The sequence below is a fragment of the Kogia breviceps genome, chromosome 10 (assembly GCF_026419965.1).
Source record: "Kogia breviceps isolate mKogBre1 chromosome 10, mKogBre1 haplotype 1, whole genome shotgun sequence".
Lineage (NCBI taxonomy): Eukaryota > Metazoa > Chordata > Mammalia > Artiodactyla > Physeteridae > Kogia > Kogia breviceps.
In genome coordinates, this window is record NC_081319.1 from 106,503,500 (window position 1) to 106,527,569 (window position 24,070).

Consider the following 24,070-nt stretch of genomic DNA (forward strand, 5'->3'; position numbering starts at 1 on the left):
GATGGTCCCGCCAGCCGTGTCCCGGGCTGAGCAGGCCGTCTCCACGAAGCCCTGCGGGTTGAGCGGCGGGATGAGGGGGGCCCCTGCTCCCCCTGCGGGGCGGCTCCGTGGCCCGGCTGCCCCACGACCGCCCGCCAGCCTCCTGCGTTCGTGGGCACGCGGGGGGTGCCCGGGTGAGCCGAGATGTGCTGTGAACACAGGACGTGCACGGGGCTTCCAAGGCTCAGCGCATAGGAAAGCAGCGTAAAATACCTCGATAGCTTTCTCTATTGAAACGCCAGTGTACTGCATACACGGGCTTACATAAAGCATCAAAATTAGCTCTACCTTTTTCCTTTTAATTTTTTTAATGTGGCTAATAGAAAATGTTAAGTGATCTATGTGGCTTGCGTTGCATTTCTGTGGGGCGGCGCCGTCTTAGGGAACCTCAGCTTGTAAAGTCCTGTCTGCGTTTCCCTTAATGCACATAATGTGATGTGTTTGTCAGGGTTAGTTACCGGTAACGATGGTTATCAGCACTGGAACCCAGAGGTCCGTGGCGGGGCTCAGACCTGTCACTCAGGGGAGCCCAGGACCAGCCCAGAAGCTGGATCCCCGAGTCGGAGTCAGACGAGAGGCCGAACCTGGTGGTCAGGGCGGCTTTGAGGGGAAGGTCACAGCGAGGTCAGAGCTGCTTCCCAGGGGTGAGTTGAGGCGGCCCTGGGCCGGGAGCCACGAGCGGGGAGCGGCGGGCAGGTGGCCGGCCGTGGGCGTGGAGTCACTTCCTGCCGTGCAGCTGAGCCAGGAGCGGAGTCTGGGTGGCTTTTGCCGGGCATGCGCGTGGGAGCAGGTATTGGAAGCACCTGGAAGGGGCAGGCGGCCGGGCTCCAGGAAAGAGCACTTCTGGGAAGTGCGCTGTGACAGTCACGGTGTCGGGGGCTGTGTGCCAGGTGTGAGTCCCTGAGGTGGTGTCAACCCGCCCGTCACCGCACGGCGCACGGTAGGCGGAGCTGTGCAGGGACGCTAGAGCAGAGGCAGCAATGCTTATACCAAAGGCAAACACAAGGATTGCATTGCTGTATCGAAACAGTCAGCTGAAATTACAGGCATCACAGGACTGCCCGCCCATCCTAAATGCCCTGTCACAGTGTGACTTTACTGCTTTTCTCATGGCGGGGGTCCCCTTTGTCTGATTTGGGCTGTGCCTGCCACAGCAGCCCACGGAGGGCCACGGAGGGGCCTCCCGAGGCTTTAGGAGGCCTTGCAGCTTCTGTTTTCTAAGGAAGCTGGGCCAGACTGGGTGAGAGGCTGCGGGGACAGGGCACAAGGAGGAGAGCTGGGGGGCGGTCCAGCACGGAGGACCCAGGCCTGTGCGGGAGGCCATCTCAGCCAGCAGCCCGGGAAGCAGGGAGGAGCCGTCCTCCCGGGTTCTGAACTCAGAGTCCCGAGCAGTAGAAAGGTTTAAGCCAGAGTTTCGGGATGGCCGATTAAGCAGCATCCTTGGTTTGTATGTGCGTTTCCCCTTACGGTTCTCGCCTGCATGGTTTACGTGGGCACATAACCTGGGGTGCATAGCATACTTCATGTGCTCACTCAGAACATGCTGTGCTGGGCATACACGTCTCTGGCCGTAGAATTTGCTCAAATTAATGTCCAGTCCTAAAAGTCCCACACAATGACGTTCCATGGGGCTGGACAGTGTCTTTATCGATGCCCACGCTTTCCCGCAGGACGGCAGGAGGGACCCTGGCCTCAGTGTCGGGGCCTGGCCTCCTGGCTGAGGGGCGGTGCAGACTGACCAGGGCCGGGCTGCTCGGGGGCCTCGCTCACCAGATCAGGGCCGGGAAGTGCGGGCGGCCACGTCCCGGGGCAGAGGGCGTCATGATTTTGGAGAGAGGGTTTTGGGGGGACTTCAAAATGGAGCTGCACTTTCCTGCTCGTCTGCACGCTGTGTTCCACAGCAAATACGCAGCCTCATTCAAAGAGGAACAGTAATGGGAAAGGTGAGTGGGCCTGGGGAGAGGGCTGCAAGCGGGGGACAGGGACCAGAACGAGACAGACCAGCAGCACACACGGGGCATAAGGAGTAGCAGTAAAGGGAAATACCACGGAGTCAAAGAAGCTTTACGGGCAGCGCAGTTTGGTTCCATTTGCCAGAAGCCGAGCTGGGCAGGTAAGAGCCCGTGGGCCCGTCACGGGTTTTGTAAATAGCAGAGCTGCACCCACCTCTTCCTGTGTTGTCTGTGGCCGCTTTGTGCTCCAGCGGCAGAGCTGGGTGGCTGTGTTACAGCGTGTGGCTCGAAAGCCTAAAGTATTTACTCTCTGGCCCTTTAAGAAAACGTTTGCAGACCCCGGACTTGAAAGAAATCAATGAAGGAGTTAAGCTAGAAGTAGTCAGTAAAGACGTGGACAAGAGAGAGAAAACCATTCCAGAGGTTGAAGTCACATTAGCAAGAAAATTTTAAATAAGTGTTATTAGAAACAATCAGGTGAACAAGTAGGAGGAAATCACATAAAATAACACGGAAGAGAACAAGGATGAATATGATGGGGCAGCAAGTAACAGACCTGAACACAGAAGAAAAGAGATACAACATCTGCATAATTGGCCTCTGCCTGGAAAAGAAAAGGAGCGCGCTTGGAAGAGAGAAAATGTGCTCAGAGGTCAATAAATAACTGCGTCACCTGACTCTGCATACAGAGAGAGCAGATGGTGTTCCCGAAAACTGGGTCAGAGTGATTCCCAGAGGACTAGAGCTTTCAGGCTGTACGTTGTTACCCCCAGCCTCAGACTTCGTAGCTTGGTGGACCTGGCTGGAGCAAAAGGGCAGGGCAGGGCAAGTGTTGGTCTGGCCTCTTTCAGTGCATTGGTGTCGATGTTGAATGATACGTTAATAGCAAGAGCTAGATAGCCTTCTAAATTTGTTTTATTGTTTTTGGTGTTTTAAAAAATGTATCATCTAATGATTTTTTTTTCCTGTCCAGTAACTTTGTACTTTTAAAATGTCTAAAAGACCCTTAATCAAAGGAATCCACAAACAACAGTGTTTTTACCCGTGAAGAAATTAATAGATTGACGGTTTGATTTTATGCTAGATGATTTTCTCAATACAGTTGTGTTTGTTAGTCATTTAGTACCTGTTTCCCAACTGTGTCAGAGTAAGGGGTGCTCGCCCCGGGTTAACCCGCCCGAACCACGTGCGTCCCACAAAGCATAAGGCCCAGCCTAGCCCAGGACTCCTTGAAGCCCTGATTCAAACTGAAAACACCAGGCTATCATGCTGAAAACAGCTACTGAACAGAGCTGAAAGAAAATGTATGTGAACAGTTCCACGCTTAGAATCCGTTATGGGGAATTTTAATCTCCATTTGTTCAAATGCCTCTGATTTTTATTAGAATTATTTCATAGAATTTCTCCCCTATTTTTATACATACATATATATATATATGTATGTATGTATATATGTGTATATATCTATGTACGTGTATATGTTTAGATTATTTTTATGACAGTAGCCCGTAAAGCACAAAAGCACAGGGCTGAAAAGGCAGCAGTCAAATAAACATAGTTAAACATAACCTTGATTAACAAATCTCGTTATTCATGGATGACAGCTCAGTTAATAAGTGTCCGTGGCTTGGATACTGAGCCAGAGGTTAATGGCAAGGTGGAAGCAGTTGTCGAATCCAGGCTTTCAAGACAAACACACATCGTAGCCCAAAAGGCACGCGTGGAATCACAGCCAGCTAGTCGGCTGTGGTGATGCACTTTGGCTGTTCTCCACCACTGGTCCAGCTGGGAGCCACTGCAAGCTCCTGGATCCAGGAAGGAGGAGGCCCCTCCCCTGTGACTTCCGCGTTCGTGATCTGTACGGCTGAAGAGCAGGTGTGGGAGACGAGTATTTTTTTTTGAGGGGGGTGGGTGGTGGGTGGGGAATTTTTTAAATGAAAGTTTTATTTTGACTTCTCTGAATTAGATTTGTAAAACAGATAGATTCACTGTATGGTTAGTTACAAGAGAGCACATGACCAAATGGAGCGGATACTTACAACCACCTAGACTTGGCCTTCAAGCGTCAGTGACATGGAGTCGGGTTCCCCCCGGACTTCACGTGCCTTAAAAGCAAGGTGAATATGGGACGTGGTTGGAGAGCTGCGCTGTTCATTCGCCATCAAGGGACATTTTGATGCTGGAGAATCCCAAGCCTTGGCGCATTCCTTAGCTGACTGTCTTTCCTCCCTGTGGGATGGATTAAAAAATAAAAAGCAGGCGATGTTTTCGTTTGCACCGGTGATCAGGTCCGGGCAGAGGTAAGCAAGCGTGTGAGGAGGTGGCTAAGTCAGCCGTATCCTTAGGGCGCCCCTCACCCCGGGAGTGCCGGGCCCAGAGAGCAGGCGCCTGAAACCTGTCACCTCGGGAGTGTTTCTGCACCGCAAGCCGGAGCTGGGTGGGGACTTGAGCACAAGGGCGGCGGGCCGAGTCATGGGTCACATGTCCTGCATGTGAACAGGAAGGTGAGGAGAGGTGAACCTTTGCCTCGGCCGTGCCATCCATCAGGGAAGAAATGGACCAGATCAGCGTGTGCAGCTGGGTGGGGACGTGCAGGCCCGGGCGCGTCCCACACAGGGGCCTTTGTGCCGGACTGAGCATCGCGATGGCTGCGCGGCCCCGGCTCGGTGGCGAATTACTGAGACCCACGATCACCGCAGAGCGCACGCTTGTTCATCTTCTGATCCGGAGGCTCCCCGGTCTTCAGTTACCAGTCAGAGCCGATTCGTCATGCTCAGGGGAAAGTCAGACGAAGCCCTTCCCTCTGCGTTTTAAAACCAGTAAACTATTCAGTAACAACAAATAAATCTGCAGCTGTATATCCTTTCCCTCCCATTCCCAGGCTGGAGTCTGGGACGGCATGAACTTTAAAGGAAATGCCTAGAAATTGGTAGGTCAAAGGCCGCGGATGGCCGGTCGGAAAAGAAAAGGGCAGATTCCTGGCACTCACCGTGGTGAAAGCGAGGGCCTCCTGTGCGCCCCGATTCCCGGGGGGGACGGAACGAGCGCCAGGGAGCTGGTGCCGGTGTCTCAAGTAATCCACCCTCAGCCAGTCATCGTATTTTCTCCTTTTATTTTTAGCAGCCCTTGCTTGCTTTCACATGATTAAAAATATGATTTTTTCAAAACCATTCCAGCCCAACATAGTGTTTAAAAGACATAAAATAAGCCGAGCAGTCCTGAAAGACCTATTTGAAATGTTATTTTTAGAATGGAAATTCAAGTAAAACACCCTTAAGTACATACACTAATCCCTCAGAAAAACGTTCAGATAGAAATTCTAGCCAGAAGCATAATTTAATTTTTCCTAAAAACTTTGGAGGCGTTTTGAAGAAAGCCAAAACGTGTGTGTGTGTCTGTGTGTGTGTGTCTGTGTGTGTGCGCGTGCACGTGTGTGTGCCCGCAGCACGTGAGAGGGTCAGCTTAGCTGGGGAGGTGCCTGAAGGGCAGCTCGGGCCCGTGTAGCCAGGGTGCTGTGCCATCGTCCCAGGGAGACCCGGAGAGACACAGGCCAGGCCGTGGCCCAGGCTGGAGGGTTCCCAGGCAGAGGAGGAGGGTATATTCCAGGCTGGGTGGACCCCTGCAAGACACGGACACCAAGAGGGGCCTCTCGCCTCTGCTGGTGCCCACAACCGGGGCACCTTCGAGGAGCTGAACAGCCAAGGGCTCTGGCCCAGGGTCTGACACTTGGGGCCGCACACACCACCCCGATGAAGAGGACAGCTTGCGTTTTGTGCCTTTTTAGAACTGATCGAGCTTTATTATTAATATAATTCATGTAAAATTTTTAAAGTGTTATAAATAAATTCATCAACTATGATCTCTCAATGCAAAACAAAGCGGCAGATCTTTCATGAACGTGAACGAAGCCCTCTCCTGCCAGGACGATTGCGTCCGACGCTTCTCAGCGTGTCCCTGAGCGGGGTCTGCTTCCGGCGTCCCACCCGCGGGCCGCGTCCCCAAGGCGTGTGGAATTGCCGAAAGCCTTGTCTTCTTAGGACAAAAATACAATGTAAAACAATCTGGAAATAGACCAAAATACAAAACATTCACAAGAAAAAACTTCGAGTACAGGAGAAATGTGCGCGTTTTTATTGTTGAGAAGGCTGCCATAAATTGAAGTGAATAAAGAAGAATTAAACTTTGCTGATGGTGTTTTCCAAAAGAAAATAAGCTGCTCCATTGATCTTAGAAACCTATTTTTCAGCTTATCCAACAGCAGCTAGGGAGACACCAACCAATAGTTTTCTATAAATGTTAGAACAAGAGTTCAGTACACGTAATGTTGGGGACTCTGTTCTAATGAGGTGACTATTGCTTTCACCTATTTTATTTTGAAAAGTGGGTGTGAGTGATGAAAAAAATTGATTTTCAAAAAAATTTTTCTTGAACTATGGTTGATTTATAATGTGTTAGTTTTAGATGTACAGCAAAGTGATTCAGTTATTTATATATGTGTACATACCTATGTATATTCTTTTTCACATTCCTTTTCATTATAGGTTATTAGATTGAGGTGGGTTTTTTTTTTTTTTTGTCTTAGATTTTTTTTCCTAAAGAGACTGCTGTCAGACACCAGCTATACTTAATTTTGTAAAATCTTCATCTTCTGTCTGTGTAAACAAAATCTTTAAAATCAGTGTGTGGCTCCAAGCTATAGAAACCCTAGGCCTGGCTGCTACGGTGAGAGCCATCTGAGCTGAGTTTTGGGGCCGTGTTCTGGGCCTTTCACACGCAGCTAGACTTTCCCAGCTCTCCTTGAAAGCGCCTATCTGCGAGACGCACCCACCGAGCCCCTGACCTTCCAACACAGCTACTGAGACCTTAACTCTGCACAGATGTCTTCACTGCCGGATAACTTGTTAAAAGTGCTGTTCGTTATATGATTGTTTTTCCATTAAGGATTGTTGAATGTTTTGCTTTACCGTGTCACCGCCGTGGTAAATTTCCAACTTTACCGTTAAGAAATTTCGTCCTACTTAGGAGGATAAATACCTGTCCTTAAATGATGTTTTCTTGCCTTGCTTCCATGACGCTTAAATATCCTACGAGAGGGCTGTTGGGTGCAGACGCTCTTCAACATCTCATAGCTGTGAACTGTGGTCCAAGGTCCTGCTGCGTGCCTCTCACCCGGGCTGCTGCAGACAGAGGTGCTGCAGCAGCTGCCCGGCCTGTGCACCTGGGCCGTACCCAGAGGTCCCCAGGTGATCCTGTCGCACGTTAGAGTTTGAGAACCACGGCTGCCCTGGTTAGGATGGTGGGTTCGCTTTGTCGTCATCGTCCGGCCACGCAGGTTAAAGCGTCTAAGCAGGGAGACCGTTGGCCCTTGGTAGCCAGTCACCGCACCAGAATCCGAGGAAGTGAGGCTTCACCAGTAGCTCCCCCGGCTTCCGAGATGATCAAATAATTGCTTGGCTCTGTTTCGCTGCACTTCTACTCTGTAAAAGCCGTGCCCCCCCGTCCCTGCGTGGGCGCTTCCTGAACACCTTTGGAAGCAACGTGTGCTCAGGTCAACTCCTGAGAGTCTTCGTGCGCCGTGGTTTACCTGTTGGCACCGTCCCTGTCCGGTGATGTGCACTGGTGGCGTGATGGTCCCCGAGGGGCAGCTGGGTGCAGCTCTCACGCGGCTCTGCCTCTCTTTCTAGGCCATGTGGCTGATGCTGCAGAACGACGAGCCCGAGGACTTTGTCATAGCCACGGGGGAGGTCCACAGCGTCCGCGAGTTCGTGGAGAAGTCGTTCCTGCACATCGGGAAAACCATCGTGTGAGTGTGACCGGGGGGCGCGTGTCAGACGTTCGCTGGCTACTCTGCCTGCGTTTTGTCCTTTCCCCTCTTTGCTCTCGTAGAGCGTGAAGCAGGGACCTGGTCCCAGTTATAGGAAAAGTCAAATGTTTGTCACCATCTAAACTCAGTTTTTTTAAAACTTTCTTTTCTCTTCTTAATTTTTAAATATCTTTTTAAGGTTTTTACTTTTTTAACTTTAAATTTTGTATCATGGTTCATACTCAGTTCACTAGGATTTTACCGTTGCTAGTTGCTCTTAACAGATCAATGTGACAACACAAAAATTACACAAACTTTTTTCAGTACTTTCAGTTTATGTTTAAAATTTTTGAAAGCATAGAAACTTACAGAAAAGTTTCAAATACATGAGCAGCATAATTCTTTTCTCTGAACCACTGAGAGTATAGGCCCCGTCCCCCTGGACTTTCGTGTGTACTTGCTATAAACAGAGACATTGTCGAACATGAATGCAACGCAGCCATCAAAGTCAGGAAATTGCACTGCTGAGTGAGTGCTGTCTGATCTGCAGACCTCACTTGAGTCTTGCAGTTGGGCCAGGGCTCCACTTTGTACCAAAATGATCCACACACTACATCTACTTGTTGCATTGCACAAATTTTGAAGTCAGATTGTTATTGGAAGAGTTGGGGGAAATCCTTCACTACAGATGGAAGATTCTTTTTTGGTGATTGTTTTATTGAGATAAAATATATATAACATACAATTTACCATTTTAATAATTTTTAGGCGTGCAGTTCGGCGGCATTCAGTATATTCACAGTGCTGGGCAACCGTCTCCACCATCTGTCCACAGGACTCTTTCTTCTCCCCGAACGGAAACTCTGTGCCCATTCAACCCTAACTCCCCTCCCCCTCCCCCAGCCCCTGGGAGCCACCATTCTACTTTCTGTCTCTGAATTTGATGACTCCAGGGACCTCATATCAATGGAATCACACAATATCTGTCCCTCTGTGACTGGCTCATTTCGCTGAGCCTGATGTCCTCAGCTTCCATCCCTGTCATATCCTGTGTCCGCATTTCACTCCTTTTTATGGCTGAGTAATATTCCACTGTGTGTATGTGCCACATCTTCTTTATCCATTCCTCTGTCGTTAGACATTTAAGTTGCTTCCATGTCCTGGCTGTTGTAAATAGAGCTGCAGTGAACATTGTGGTCCATGACGCTTTTTGAATTACGGTTTTCTCAGGGTACATGCCCAGCAGTGGGATTGCTGGGTGGTATGGTAGTTCTATCTTTAGTTTTTTAAGGAACCTCCATACTGTTCTGCATAGCGGCTGTATCAATTTACATTGCCACCAACAGTACAAGAGGGTTCCCTTTTCTCCACACCCTCTCCAGCATTTGTCTGTGGATTTTTAGAAAATAAATTTATTTATTTATTTATTTATTTATTTTTATTTTTGTCTGAACTGGGTCTTTGCTGCTGCACATGGGCTTTCTCTAGTTGTGGTGAGCGGGGACTACTCTTCGTTGCAGTGCATGAGCTTCTCATTGCAGTGGCTTCTCTTATTGCAGAGCACAGGCTCTAGGCGCATGGGCTTCAGTAATTGTGGCCTACGGGCCCAGTAGTTGTGGCTCGCAGACTGTAGAGCGCAGGCTCACTAGTTGTGGTACATGGGCTTAGTTGCTCCACAGCATGTGGGATCTTCCCAGACCAGGGCTTGAACCCGTGTCCCCTGCATTGGCAGGCAGGTTCTTAACCACCGTGCCACCAGGGAAGTCCTGTTTGTGGATTTTTTTGATGATGGCCATTCTGACTGGTGTGAGGTGATACCTCATTGTAGTTTTGATTTGCATTTCTCTAATAATTAGTGATGTTGAGTCTTTTCATTGTGTTTGTTGGCCATCTGTATGTCTTCTTTGGAGAAGTGTCTGTTTATGTCTTCTGCCCATATTTTGATTGCGTGGGTTGTTTTTTTTTTTTATATTGAGCTGCATGAACTGTTTGTATATTTTGGAGATTAATCCTTTGTCAGTTGCTTCATTTGCAAATATTTTCTCCTATTCTGAGGGTTGTCTTTTCTTCTTGTTTATGGTTTACTTTGCTGTGCAAAAGTTTAAGTTTAATTAGCTCGCATTGTTTATTTTTGTTTTTATTCTCATTACTCTAGGCGGTGGGTCAAAAAAGGCCTTGCTGCGACTTATGTCAAAGAGTGTTCTGCCTGTGTTTTCCTCTAAGAGTTTTATAGTGACTGGCCTTACATTTAAGGCTTTAATCCATTTTGAGTTTATTTTTGTATATGGTGTTAGGGAGTGTTCTAATTTCATTCTTTTACATGTAGCTGTCCAGTTTTCCCAGCACCACTTATTGAAGAGGCTGCCTTTTCTCCATTGTATATTCTTGCCTCCTTTGTCAAAGATAAACCCATGCACATATGGTCACCTTATCTCTGGGCTTTCTATCCTGTTCCATTGATCTGTATTTCTCTTTTTGTGTCAGTACCACACTGTCTTGATTACTGTAGCTTTGTAGTATAGTTTGAAGTTGGGGAGCCTGTTTCCTCCAGCTCCGTTTTTCTTTTCAAAATTGCTTTTACTATTCAAGGTCTTTTATGTTTCCATACAAATTGTAAAATTTTTTGTTCCAGTTCTGTGAAAAATGCCTTTGGTAATTTGATAGATTGCATTGAATCTGTAGATTGCTTTGGGTAGTTTTGTCATTTTCACAATATTGATTCTTCCAATCCAAGAACATGGTATATCTCTCCATCTGTTTGTGTTGCATTTGATTTCGTTCATCACTTTCTTATAGTTTTCTGCATACAGGTCTTTTGCCTCCTTAGATAGGTTTATTCCTAGGTATTTTATTCTTTTTGTTGCAGTGGTAAATGGGAGTGTTCCCTTAGTTCAGCATTCAACCAAAAGTTAGTAGGGCTGTCATGAAGCAGGAAAATGTGACCAAACACCAGGGGGAAAATCCATCAATGAAAACAGACTGAGGAATAAAAAAGATGATGGTATGAATGCATAAAGAAGGTAAAATAGCTATTATAACTACATCAAGTATTTTAAGAAAAACATGAGTATAGTGAGGAGAGATAAGGAAATATATTTATTTTTTAAAGAGCCAAATGGAACTTTTAGAGATGAAAAATTAAGTATCTGAAATGAAAAGCTCACTGTTGGCATTGAGAATAGATTAGATACTACAGAAGAAAAACTGGTAAACTTAGAGACACGATACTAGAAAGGACCCAAGATGAAGCACAGGAAGAAAAAGACTGGAGGAAAAAAAAAAGAGAGAGAGAACAGAGTTTGATTTGATTAACCTGTGAGACAAAAATCAGACAATCTAATATATGTGTAATCAGAGTATCAGGGAAAAAGCGGGGAGGGCACAGGAAAAGAATTAAGTAACAGCCCAAAATTTCCCAAATTACTGAAAATAAATGCTAAAGAGAAAAAAATTGAAAGCAGCCAAAGAAAAAATAGAATTATTTGCAGAGGAACAAATAGAGGAAAGTTTTGTTATCAGAAACTGTGCAAGGCAAGAAGACCTTGGAACAACATCTTTAAACTGCAGGAAGCAACCTGAACCTCGAGTTCTGTACCTGAGGAAACCATCTCAGAAATGGAGGTGAATTAAAGACTTTCCAGGCAAACAAAGGCTGAGATGGTTCATCGCCAGCAATCGTTGAGACGGAAGGAAAATGATACTAGTTTGAAGCTTGGATCTATACAGAAGAATGAAGAGCAAGAGAGATAGCCAAAATGTGGGAAAATATAAACGTTTCCCCCTCATTTTAAAATTTCTTTGAAAGGTAATTGACTGTTGAAAGTAAACATAATGACAATACATTATGAGGTTTCTAATACATATGTAAATAAATTGTATAACAACAGTAGCACAAAGAGTGGGGACAGGATGGAAGCAATGCATCATTACTGTAAAGATTCTTACACCAGGTGGGAATTGGTATGATATTAATTGAAGACAGATGGCAATTAGTTAAAGTATGTACTGCACGCTCTAGAGAAACTACTAAAACAAAACAAAATGAAAAATAGCCATAAGCCAATAGTGGAGTCAAAATGCAATCCTAAAAATACTCACCTAAAAGAAAGCAGGAGAAGATGGAGTGTGAACAAACAACAGATGGGACAGATAGAAAACAGATAATAACCATATTGATAATTATATCCATTGTAAATGCTCTAAATACTCTAATTAAAAGGGTAATATAGTTGGACTTGATTTAAAAAAAAGCAATATGTTGTCTACAAGAGACACACTTTATATATAAACACATAGATAGTTTAAAAGTAAAAAGATGAAAAGATAAAATGTCCAAACACTAACCATAAGGAAACTGGAGTGGCTATATTTATATGGGACAAAATAGACTTCATTTAATTAGAAGGAATAAAGAGTCATTTCATAATTTTAAAGGGGTTGATTCTTCATGAACACATAATACTTTTTCTGTTTTGATTTGTTTTGTTTTGCGGTACGCGGGCCTCTCACTGCTGTGGCCTCTCCCGTTGCGGAGCACAGGCTCCGGACGCGCAGGCTCAGTGGCCATGGCTCACGGGCCCAGCCGCTCCGCGGCATGTGGGATCTTCCCGGACCGGGGCACGAACCCGCGTCCCCTGCATCGGCAGGCGGACTCCCAACCACTGCACCATCAGGGAAGCCCCGTAATACTTTAAAATGTAATACTTTTTAACGTATCTACACCCAGTTATAGATACTTCAAAATACTGACAGAACTGATAGGAAAAAAAGACAAAGGAACTTTATGCTTGTGGACTTCAGCACTCCTTTCTTCGTAACTGCCAGAACGAGCAGACAGAAAATATCTGAGGATACAGAAGACCTGAACAACACAGTAAACGTACTGGACCTAATTGACATTGCTAGAGCTTACCACCCAGCACACTGCTAAATAACTCACAGGTTTAAAAAGAAATCACAAGGGAAATTAGAATATATTTTGAATTAAATGAAAATGAAAACAGCATATCACAATGTGTGGGATACTGCCAAAGCAGTGCTGGAAGAGAAATTTGTGGCTTTGAATACAAACATTAAAAAAAGAAGAAAGAGCCCAAACCAGTTATCCAAGCTTCCATCTTAAGAAGCTAGACAAAGAAGAACAAATTAAACCCAATGCAAACAGAAAGAAGGAAATAATAAAGATAAAAACAGAGATCAATGAAGTAGAAAACAGAAAAACAATGGAGAGAATCAGTGCAACCAAAACCTGGATAAACCTCTATCCAGGAAAAAAAGAGAAGACAGAAATTATATGTAGTAGAAGTAAAAGAGGGAACATCACTGCTGATCCTCCAGACATGAACAGAATAGTAAGAAAATATTATGAACAGCTTTTTTCCAATGACTTTTTCAAGTTACAGGAAATGGGCAAATTTCATGAAAGATACAAATTGCCAAAACTGACTTCAAAATATGTATAAATCTTAGTAGTTCTATGTCTGTTAAAGAAACTGAATTTTATACATTTAAGGAAGAAAATAATACCCTTTCTATACTCACTCAGAAGAGAGAACATTTCCTGACTCATTTGATGAGGCCAGCATTACCCTGATGCTAAAAATAAAAATGTTACATGAAAAGAAAGATACTGACTAGTATTCCAGGAGAACAAAGAAACATAAAAAGTACTAACAAAATACTAGCAAATTGAATCTATCAATATTTGAAAAGTTGGTACACCATGACCAAGTGGAATGTATTCTAGAAATGCAAGGTTGGTTTAACCTTTGAAAATCAATGTTAATTCACCATATTAAGAAAACAAAAGAGAAGCCATATGATTTTTTTCAACAGAGGCAGAAAAAGGCATTTGATGAAATTTAACAACTATTATTAAAAAATAAAATAAAATAAAACTTTCAGCACACTAGGAATAGAAGGAAGTTTCCTCAAGCTGATAAATGGACTCTGAGAAAAACCAACAGTTAACATTGTACTTAATGTTGAGAGACTGAATAATTTTCTCCTAAAAATGAGGCTCAGGGCAAGGATGTCTGCTTTTATCAAACCTTTTCAACATTGTCCCGGATCCTAGCCAAAAGAAAAAAACAAGAAGAAATGAAAGGAAGATGTATATCTGTCTTATTCACAGATAGCATGATGTACATAGAAAACCTAAGTAATCTACCCAAAAAGCTACTAAAACTAACAAGTGCATTTAGCAACATCACATGATACAAGGTCTATATATAGAAGTCAGTTGTATTTCTATGTACTGCCATTGAACAACTGGAAATGGAAGTTTGTAAAAAAGCACATTACCACTTACAATAGAATCAGAAAAATGAACGAGAGATGAACTTAATAAAATACGCAAAAGATCTGTACACCAAAATCTAAAAGACATAGACGAGAGAAATCAAAAAGCCCTAAATAAATGAAGAGATACACCATGTTCTTGGATTGGAGGACTTGATAAGATGCTAGTTCTCTTCAAATTAATCTGTAGATTCAGTACATTCCTGAACAAAATCACAAGCATTTTTTTTTGGTAGAAATTGACAGGCTGATTCTAAAATTTATGTGGAAATGCAAAGGATCTAGAATCTTCTTTTTTTTTTTTTTTTTTTTTTTGCGGTACGCAGGCCTCTCACTGTTGCGGCCTCTCCCGCTGCGGAGCACAGGCTCTGGACGCGCAGGCTCAGCGGCCACGGCTCACGGGCCCAGCCGCCCGGCGGCACGTGGGATCCTCCCGGACCGGGGCACGAACCCGTGTCCCCTGCATCGGCAGGCGGACTCTCAACCACTGCGCCACCAGGGAAGCCCTCTAGAATCATTTTGAAAATAAAGATCAAAGCTGGAGAACACTTACTCTCTGATTTTAAGATTTCTTTTAATGCTTAATCTGCATGATATTGACATAAGGACAGATTTATAGATTGAGGGAGCAGAATATAAAGCCCAGAAATAGACACACGCTTATATAGACAACTGAATTTTTACAAACTTGTCCAGGTAATTACTTGGAGAAGGATAGTCTTTACCACCAATGGTGCTGGAATCAGGAATAGCCACATGGGGTAAAACAGTGAATCTCAACCCAAGAGTCACAGTGCACACAAAATTAGTTGAAATGGAGCAGAGGTGTAAATGCAAGAGTGGAAATCGAAAACTGTTAGATGAAGACATGGGAGAAAAGCTTTGCAACCTTGGGGCAGGGACAAACGTCTGAAGTTGTTCTCTGTTCCTGAGTTATGAGAGTTTTTATGCTTTACAGACACACTCTCTCAGCCCGTGACTTGCCTTTTCAGTTTCTTAACAGTGCCTTGCAAATACCAGAGTTTTACATTTTCATGTAGTTCAATTTATCATTCTCTATGGCTTTTTGTTTTGTGTGTGTTTGCCTTAAATGTTTAGATCAATTGGGGGCAAAGGCAAGGATTTCTTAGGACACCAAAAGCCAAGAACCATAAAAGAAAAAAATGACAAAATGAATGTCATGATTAAAAACCTCTATTCTTTGAAAGTGACCACTAAGAAAAGGAAAAGGCAAACACTGGTCTGGGAGAAAATGAATGTATATTTGCATCTGACAAAGGACTTATATCTAGAACCTACAAAGATCTCCCATAACTCAAAAGAAAGAAGACAAATAATTCAATTTAAAAAATGGGCCAGATGTCTGAACAGATACTTCACACAAGAAAGGCCACAAATGGCCACTTAGTGCATGAGAGGATGCCCAGCGTGACCGTCATGTAGGAAATGCACGTTAAGACGGCAGTGTGATACCACCGCACTCCCTTTGGAGTGGCGAGGTGGAAAAACGCCACAGAGCCAAGTATTACTGAGGACGCTGGGACAACTGGAACACTCCAGCATTACTAATGGAAGTATGAATAGTTCAAAACACACTGTGGCTTTTGCTTATAAAACCAAGTCTGTATTTATTATGTGACCAGTGATTTTCCTAGACATTTACCAAAGAAAACTGAAGATGTATGTCCACATAGAGACTTATCCATGAACATGCATAAGAGCTTTAGTTCTAATAAAGCGTTAGCTGCCCCAGTGTCTAATCAGCTGGCGGGTGATGTGTCCGCACGAGGAACACTGCTCACTCGTGAAAAGGAGTGGACACCTGGCACACTGGAGGAAGAGCCCGGACTGTGTAATCCGCGCGTGTGATGCTCGAGGAAAGGGTGGCTGGTGCTGATAGGAATCTGAGCGTGACGGGAGAGCAACTGGGAGGGCGGAGAGGGAACCTGTGGCGGGGGGTGGGAGGGGAAACGTCTGGTATCTGGATCGCAGTGGTGTCTGCACGAGCGCACGCATCTTTCAAAACTCCTCAAATTATGCGCTTGTGACACATTTTGTTTGTAAATTATCCCTCCATCTAGTTGATTTTTCAATAAAAGGAATCAAAAAAGAACTTAGGTGCCCATCATCAAGGATAGTCAAGTGAGTTTGATCAGCTGTTATCGTACAGCTATTAATAATGCTGAAGGGGAATTTGAATAACATGAAATATGATTATGACACTATTAAGTGAAAAAAAAAACAGGATCTGTTGGCTGATCTAAAGTCCCTAAAAATATGCCTACAAAAGATGAGAAGAAAACACACAATTTTTTTTTTTTTTTTTTTTTGCGGTACGCGGGCCTCTCACTGTTGTGGCCTCTCCCGTTGCGGAGCACAGGCTCCGGACGCGCAGGCTCGGCGGCCACGGCTCACGGGCCCAGCCGCTCCGCGGCACGTGGGATCCTCCCGGACCGGGGCACGAACCCGTGTCCCCTGCATTGGCAGGCGGGCTCCCAACCCCTGCGCCACCAGGGAAGCCCCACACAATTTTTTAAATGGCAGAATTATGTGTGACCTTTAGGGCTCTACTGAATGCATTTCTCTATATCCAAATGTTCTGTAATGAACTTCCATGCTTTTGTAGTAAGAAGTCAACTTACACACGGTTTTTTGAAGTTCGGCGTAGTCTTACAAATGAATCCCCAAACAAGACTCTCTTCTGATAAGTGTGTGAAACTTGGCCATTCTCCCACTCTGGAGACGACGTGTTGTTTTCAGTCGCCAGGTCGCCCTTCTGTCCCCAGGTAGTCCCATGGGCTAATACCCTTTTTTTTTTTTTTTTTTTAATACCTAGCACAGTCTTTCACAAACTGAGAATTCTTTAAAAAGGAAATGTCTTAGAAAGGCATTCCATGTCTAGTTCATTTGGAGAATATTGAATTTTTTAACCCCTCCTAGAGAATCACCAGCAAGGAATCTGTTTAACTTTGTTTAACCCAGCACTTTCCAAGCTTCCTTTATATTATTAGAATCCTACACAAACAGCCGAGTTGTGTGGATTACCCGCTGGGAGGGCCGTTCTGTCCTTCAAAACTGAGTAGCAGCAGCTTCGTGGCGGGTCTGAGCCCTCCCCTCTTCCCACTTCTCCATCCGAAGGGAAGGCCCAGTAAAGCCCTGGAGTCAGTTTCACTAAGATCTACTGCAAATTTCAGGCAGTGACCTTCATTTTGTTCCAAATGACAGACTAAACCACAAGTCAAGCTTTTAGTGGCATATTAAACATTGCCTTTGAGGGCTATATAAAATTTTGGTGAAATTGAACCCTTTTCCTGAATTCTTCCAAAAAGAGGCACGGGCGTGAGGTGCTGGGGTCCCAGATGAACTAAAGGTCTTCCTTTGCCCCTCTTGTCTGAGTCTTCTGTTGGTGGCGGCTCCCACCTGCGTGCCCCGTACCTGAATCGCTGGGCTTGTGGGAGCAGGACGCTTACACTGCATGTTCCTCACAGTGTGTCTGAAAATGCAGCATTCCTTCTCAGGGCCAGATAATGAAATCATGATGGCTTCGTGAATGCTGTCTGCAAGTCATGTTCTGTTGTTTGTTTTCCTTCCAATTTCCTTCCCCGGATCTTCTCTGGGCCCCGTGAGCCGCATACCGATCTCAGCTGGAGGACAAGCCAGAGCAGTCACGGCCGCTCCCGGATGCCGTCCCCGCCGTCCCCGTCGCAGCTGTGACTTTTGACAGGGCCAGCGAGTCCTTCTTGGGAACGGTTTCTGCACAGTCAGACGCCAGGCAGAAGCGAGCAAAGAAAACACCCTGAGATGGGGCAAAGCCTGGAAGGCCAGGGATATAGCATCGAGCCTCTAGGCCTTCGGGGCGCGCACCTCTTTCCCCAAGGGTGCTGATTTAACTTCTCTCTTTCAGGACTCGGTCATGTCCTGCTCTGCACACAGCGTGGCGTAATACCGCGTGAGGTATAAAAGCACAGCCGCGGCGCCACATTCCCTGGGTTCGAATCCCAGCTCTGCAGCTTTCCCGGGGAGTTAGTTACCCTCGGTGCCTCCATTTTCTCATCTGTAAATGGGGGATAAAAAGGGTCCCTGCCCCACAGGGTCGGGGTGAAGGTTAAATGTGTTAGCATTCGTGTAGCGCCTAAAGCAGAGCCCGGTGCATCGTAAGCTCTGTGTGTTTGCTATTAATGATGGAGTGGGTAATTGATGGACAGTGACATTTGTCAACAGTGAATACAGGGGACAAATAAAATGTGAAAAGTGTAAGACTGGGCAACCGATGATACGCTTGGGGACCCAAAAGAGTAAAGTCACACCAGCATCTCGTGCCTGTGTGGCCCGAAGGAACGTAAGGGAGACGCTCAGCAGAGAGGCGGTGGAGGGAGGGACGGGCCCAGGTGCCCCGCTCCGGTTGCACAGCGGCCTCTCCTCCTCCCTGGGAAGTAACCCGCAGTTGTGTCAGAATTGCGACACCTCTTGGCTGCGTCTGTCTCCTGTTGAGCAGAAGCTCTCAGACGCGAAGGTGCCACGAATCACTTGGGGACCTTGTTAAAATGCAGATTTGGAATCAGTAGGTCTGGGCGGGGCCTGAGGTTCTGAATTTCTAACGGGATGCCCAGCGACGCAGGGGCTGCTGGTGCCTGGACCACGCTCTGAGTAGCAAAGCCTGGGACAGTCACAGGACCTCCGGTTCGAAATGAGCCCGACAGGCACCGCGTCCAAGCCCCTCCCCCTTTGGACCTGGATCGTAGTCGGCTGGGACTTTGCCTTCCGTGGTGGACCGGACAGCTCTCTCCTTCAGGCGGAGTCGGCTCTGCGCCCTCTCTGAACCGGCGTTCTGCCCAGCACGGTGGCAGACATTTGCCAAATGAGTCAACGTTTACATGAATCAATCATGGAAAAAGGATTTTTAGAAGTTGAGAGTTTGATTTTAGGGTTTGTGTGGGTGGGGGGGTGGGGGGGTGGCATGCAGATTGCTGGAAAATGAAAAACCCGGAAATTTCCAGGTTTTCCCATGAGAATCGTCATCCAGTGAGCACCTGCGGCTGCTTTGGTTCCTTCCCTCCCCTTTCCTTCGGCTCTCGCGCCTCCAGGGATTGCTTAAATGCTAGTTGAAGTTAATAGAAATTGGACCTAACTTACCATCCGGTAAACTGAGACAAAAAGAGTTCTCTGGACGCCCCACTCCTGCCGTCAGTGCCTTTGGGGATGCTCTCGGGGAGATGCAGAGGTCTGAAAGCTGGAGGAGTACCTCCCGCCCTTCTTCCCTACGGTCTGAAAGAGATCGACCAGGAGATGATGGGGGCCTCCAGGGTACACGGCTAGGGTGTCTGGAGCCCCGGGCTCTGATATGAGGGGAGAGCCCAGGCTTTGATGACGTTAGTCCCCTCGGAGCCTGAGGGCGTCTGGGTCGTCCCAGAACCCACGGCGACTCAGTCCCACCAGTTCTGCAGGAGTCAAGTTCTTCCAACAACTCACTTTATACAGTAGTTCGTTTACTTCAAAAATTATAATGGCAGTCTGTCAAAAAAACGCATTGGAAATTGGAGAAGGTCCAAGAGCTCATCTTTCGGGAAACATTTCACATGCTTTCCTGTAACACGTGGCATTGTAAAACATTGGATGCTTAAGTCCCAAGAGGAGGCGGAAGTCTGTAAACCCAAGACCAATGTCCTTGTTTGTAGTAGCCTTTAGGTGATTTTGCTTCCAAGTTGTAACGTGAGGAGCCAAATTGCAGTTAGAATCACCTTCGATGTCACGTGTCATTCACCTGCATTTTCTTCCTTACTTCACTACCTGGCTTATAAATTTGTTTTGCATAAAAACATTGTGAAGGAGACTAATTATATTCATTAGAGAAGACAAAGAATAGGAAAGCAAACACGTAGGCATTTTCATCTTAAATGCGATGCTGGGAGTTGGCACATTTAGTAAAAACAAAAAGCAGGAGGACGTAGAACAACCTCTGCAAAAGGCGATGTAGTCACCTCTAGGGTATCTCTGTGCCTCTATTTCATACTTAAAGAAGATATTTCCTGTTTCAAGAAAACTATTCACATTCTTTTGTGGATTTACAAATGTATTATGGATTGCTTGTGTCGGGATTGAGTTCTTTTTTAATATCTTTTTTATATAGATAAATATCTTTTTATATAGAATTCATGTTGCTTTTAAATAGTCCCCCAACATTTTTATTAGAATGAAGACTGCAGGGGAAGGGGAAACGAGTACCCTTCTCTCTATAGTAGAGGCAGTTTCACATCTTATTTTCTGAAAATAAGTACACTTTTTGTTTGTGTTTTCCTAAGGAATAAAGCATGACATTTTGTTATTCTCTTAAGCTCCAAAAGTTGTGAGGGATGACATATATAAATTCTTATTTTTTTTTTAATGCGTGAGGTATCCATGCAAATGAAACAAAGCCGTGTGAGCATAATCAAAGTGTCTGTATTAGGAAGGGAAGAGAAGCGAATGAGCGTTTCTAGTAGTCAGAGTTCTTTCGTCTTTAAGGGACTACAGCTGACCTTGGCATAGCCTGGACGACACAACAGACCCTGGCCGGCTTGGCCGGGCCCGTGGCCACCTGCAGACCAGGCACTGAGGCCAGACTGTGGCCAGGCTTCTGGGCCTGGTCCTGTTGTCGGAGGGAGAGGCCTCTGTGTGCGGCGACCCCACAGAATTCCACGATTTGAGGGCAGGTGGGGGCGGGTCCTCCACCCACTCGGGATGTTACTTCTAGAAGAGAGGCAAGAAGTGGGCTAGGCCCGCGAAAGCGTGTTCACGTAGCACGAATGATCGTTTAGCGTGAGCCCAGACGGGTGCCGCGGCCGCGCCCCCTTCAGCTTCACCCCAGCACCGGAGGCACCGTGACGCACGTCCCCCTGTACCCTCGACGGCCGCCCGCTGATGAGGGGGTTCCGGGTCTAAGCTTCCTACCGCATTTTCCATCCTGTTCGCGTGTATCCTTTCTTCGTGACGTGACGGTTGTGTGTCAGAAGCAAGCAACTTACCGAACTGGGCTGAGGCCCGCGAGCCCGTGGAAGGAAGCCTGACCAGAACACAGAGACAGGAGAAGCCCAGGCCCGGCTCTGGAGCGTTCGAGAGCCCAGGCTGTGAAGAAAAAGCGAGACGGGAGGATCCTTCCAGGATAATTTTCCCTCCGCGCGGTTCGGGCCTCCGCTCTGTCACCGGAAGCAAATCCCGCCCCACCCCGTCCTCCAGGGTCTGCAGTCTGGGGTCCTCAGTCCTGATCACTGAGACCCAGTGGGTGTCCACAGCCGGCCTGTCTGCTGAGTCCTCCCCAGAAGGCCCCTGGTCGCCCTACGTCCCCCATGTCGGGGCAGCAGGGACCATGCTTGCAGGGTGGTGACAGTTGAAGGGGTGCCACCGTCTTCCTACCCCAGGGAGCCAGAGAGGCCTGGGGAGGGCCTGCATGTCCACGGGGTCGGCGACCGCGGTGCCGTCAGTTAAGACAGGAGGCTCTCTGCCCTCTCGGAATTCCTGCCTGCTCTGCTTTGTGAGCTCAAAGGAAGGTTGTAGGTATTTTCTCCGAGTTCCTCGATTTTCTCTGTAACCTCCTATCGTATGGCTTTCCTGTCACATGGCACACCAGTCAGTATCTGTAAGATTCTCACTTCAGCTGTTTACAATCTGCTGTCACTTTCCATTTCTTCTACTGTTTTTGAAAATGTCTGTTGAAATTTTCACCGAAAAGACTTGAAAAATGGGTTGCCATCTATACATTTAGAATTGGAACAAATGTCTGCTCTTGAAGTCTTTGACATCACTGAGGGAGTGATTTTTTTGCTTTGAATTTGTTGGAAAACAGCACATTCATGTGACTTTGGGTCAGTAGAAGATACTCGGGGGAGCAGGTCAGTACCACATGCAGTCCTGATAAAATTTAAGGTCACATTTGGCAATAAAGTTCCCATTTGGTTGTTTACATTGAGAAGGCACCCTTGTGACAGCAAGTATTTTCTTCCCAGAACATCCCGGTGTGTGTGTCTGTGTGTGTGTATCTATGTGTGTGTGTGTATCTATGTGTACATGTGTGTATGTGTATATGTCTGTGTATATCTGTATGTATATCTATGTGTACATGTGTGTATGTATGTGTGTATGTGTATCTGTGTATCTATGTGTACGTGTATGTGTATCTATGTGTACATGTGTGTATCTGTATGCATATGTGTATCTGTGTACGTGTGTCTGTATGTGTGTGCACGTATGTGTACATGTATATCTGTGTGTCTGCACTGTGTGTCTATGTGTATGTGTATTTATGCGTGCGTGTGTATATGTATCTGTGTGCACGTGTGTCTATGTGTACATGTATCTGTGTATATGTATGTGTATCTGTGCACGTGTGGGTACGTGTGTATCTGTACGCGTGTGTATGTGTCTCTGTGTACATGTGTGCGTATCTGTGTGTATGTGTGCGTATCTGTGTGTATGTGTGCGTATCTGTGTGTACGTGTGTGTATCTGTGTATCTGTGTGTGCACGTGTGTTTTTGGAGGAGTTTGTGTTGTCAGGGTTGTTGTCAGTGTTAGGCTTTGCTTTTCACTTTCCCATCAACTTATCACTAAGTAATGTGAAAAGGAAGTGCTTTTCTCCTATAGTTGAAGTGATGCATAAACCAAACAGGCCAATACTTGTCTTGACTAATTTTCTGTCATTAATCTTGTTAAATTTTGAGGAGAGAGTTGTAGAAATAGCCTGCAACCATGTGAGAACCACCGTCTGCTGCTGGGGAGATGTTTAGCCAATGGAAATATTTATCATAGTTTGTGGTATCGTATCTACATTTTCAGTCAAAACAACAAGGGCAAACATTATTATACGTTGAAAAAGAAGCTCATTTCTAAACACCTCCTGGCTGAGATAACAAGCATTTTGTGTTTGTGCACATTCTTCCCCTAATTGGGGATTGTTTCCTGGTGGGTGGGATTTCTGGCCCTTGGGCCTGGAGGATGCCCAGAGGGGACCGTAAGGGGGGGGGGGTGTCAGGGGGTCTGGGTATGAGCCCGTGTCCCATAGTTGGGTGTCTACGCCCTGGGCGTGAGCCTGTGTCCCGTGGCTGGGTGTCTACACCCTGGTCATGAGGTCATGAGCCTGTGTCCCGAGGCTGGGTGTCTAGGCTCCAAGTGTGAGCCCGTGTCCCGTGGCTGGCGTGTCTGCTGTGAGGCCATCCTGGAGAATGTGCTGAGCCTTGACTGTGTCCAGTTGCTTTTGGAGAAAAGCACATCCTTCTGGTCAGTCGTTTCTGATGAACAGAGTTTCCGCAGGACGTACTGTGCAGCTCTGCTTGGGCTGGGCGGGAGTCGGGAGAAGGGAAATCCCCACGGCTCTGTGTTTTTTCCCCCGGGAAGGTTCTGTGCGTTTACACGTGTCGAGGTGCGCCATCCTCGGCCGCGTCTCTTCAGACTCACCCCCTCTGAGCCCCCGGAGCTGCAGCCCCACCTGACAGCTTGCTTACTACTTGTCTGATGCCCATACCGTCTAAGCACGTTGAGTGGAACCTCTGACACGGAGGGGTAGAAATATCATCACTTGCATCTAACGTGGAGCTGGGAGAATCAGTTCTCTTGAGAAGCCGGGTGTCAGCACTGTGAGAACTTGGTGGAGATGCTCTGACCAGACCCAGGCCTTCAGAAATGGCTGCGTAGAGACTGGACTCTCCCTACCAGCTTCCACTTACCGCTGAGACAGAATCTCTCCCGCCACTGGGAAGTCTAAGCCCTACTATCATTTCTTAAAAATAAATTTATTTATTTGTTTGTGTATTTAGTTATTTACTTTTGTCTGTGTTGGGTCCTCGTTGCTGCGTGCGGGCTTTCCCTAGTTGCCGTGAGCAGGGGCTGCTCTTCCTTGCGGTGCACGTGCCTCTCATTGCGGTGGCTTCTCTTGTTGTGGAGCACGTGCTCTAGGCGCGCGGGCTTCAGTAGTTGTGGCTCGCAGGCTCAGCAGTTGTGGCTCGCGGG

The 24,070-nt window shown here is 46.4% G+C and overlaps 1 protein-coding gene across 1 annotated transcript in view; it reads left to right on the forward strand.

Moving 5' to 3' along the window:
* Positions 1-24,070, forward strand: part of GMDS (GDP-mannose 4,6-dehydratase) — a 487,018-nt gene that overhangs the window by 392,401 nt on the left and 70,547 nt on the right. Inside the window, exon 8 of the mRNA XM_059075578.2 lies at positions 7,676-7,794. Coding sequence (XP_058931561.2) covers positions 7,676-7,794 — 119 coding nt within the window. The remainder of the gene's footprint in view (positions 1-7,675; positions 7,795-24,070) is intronic.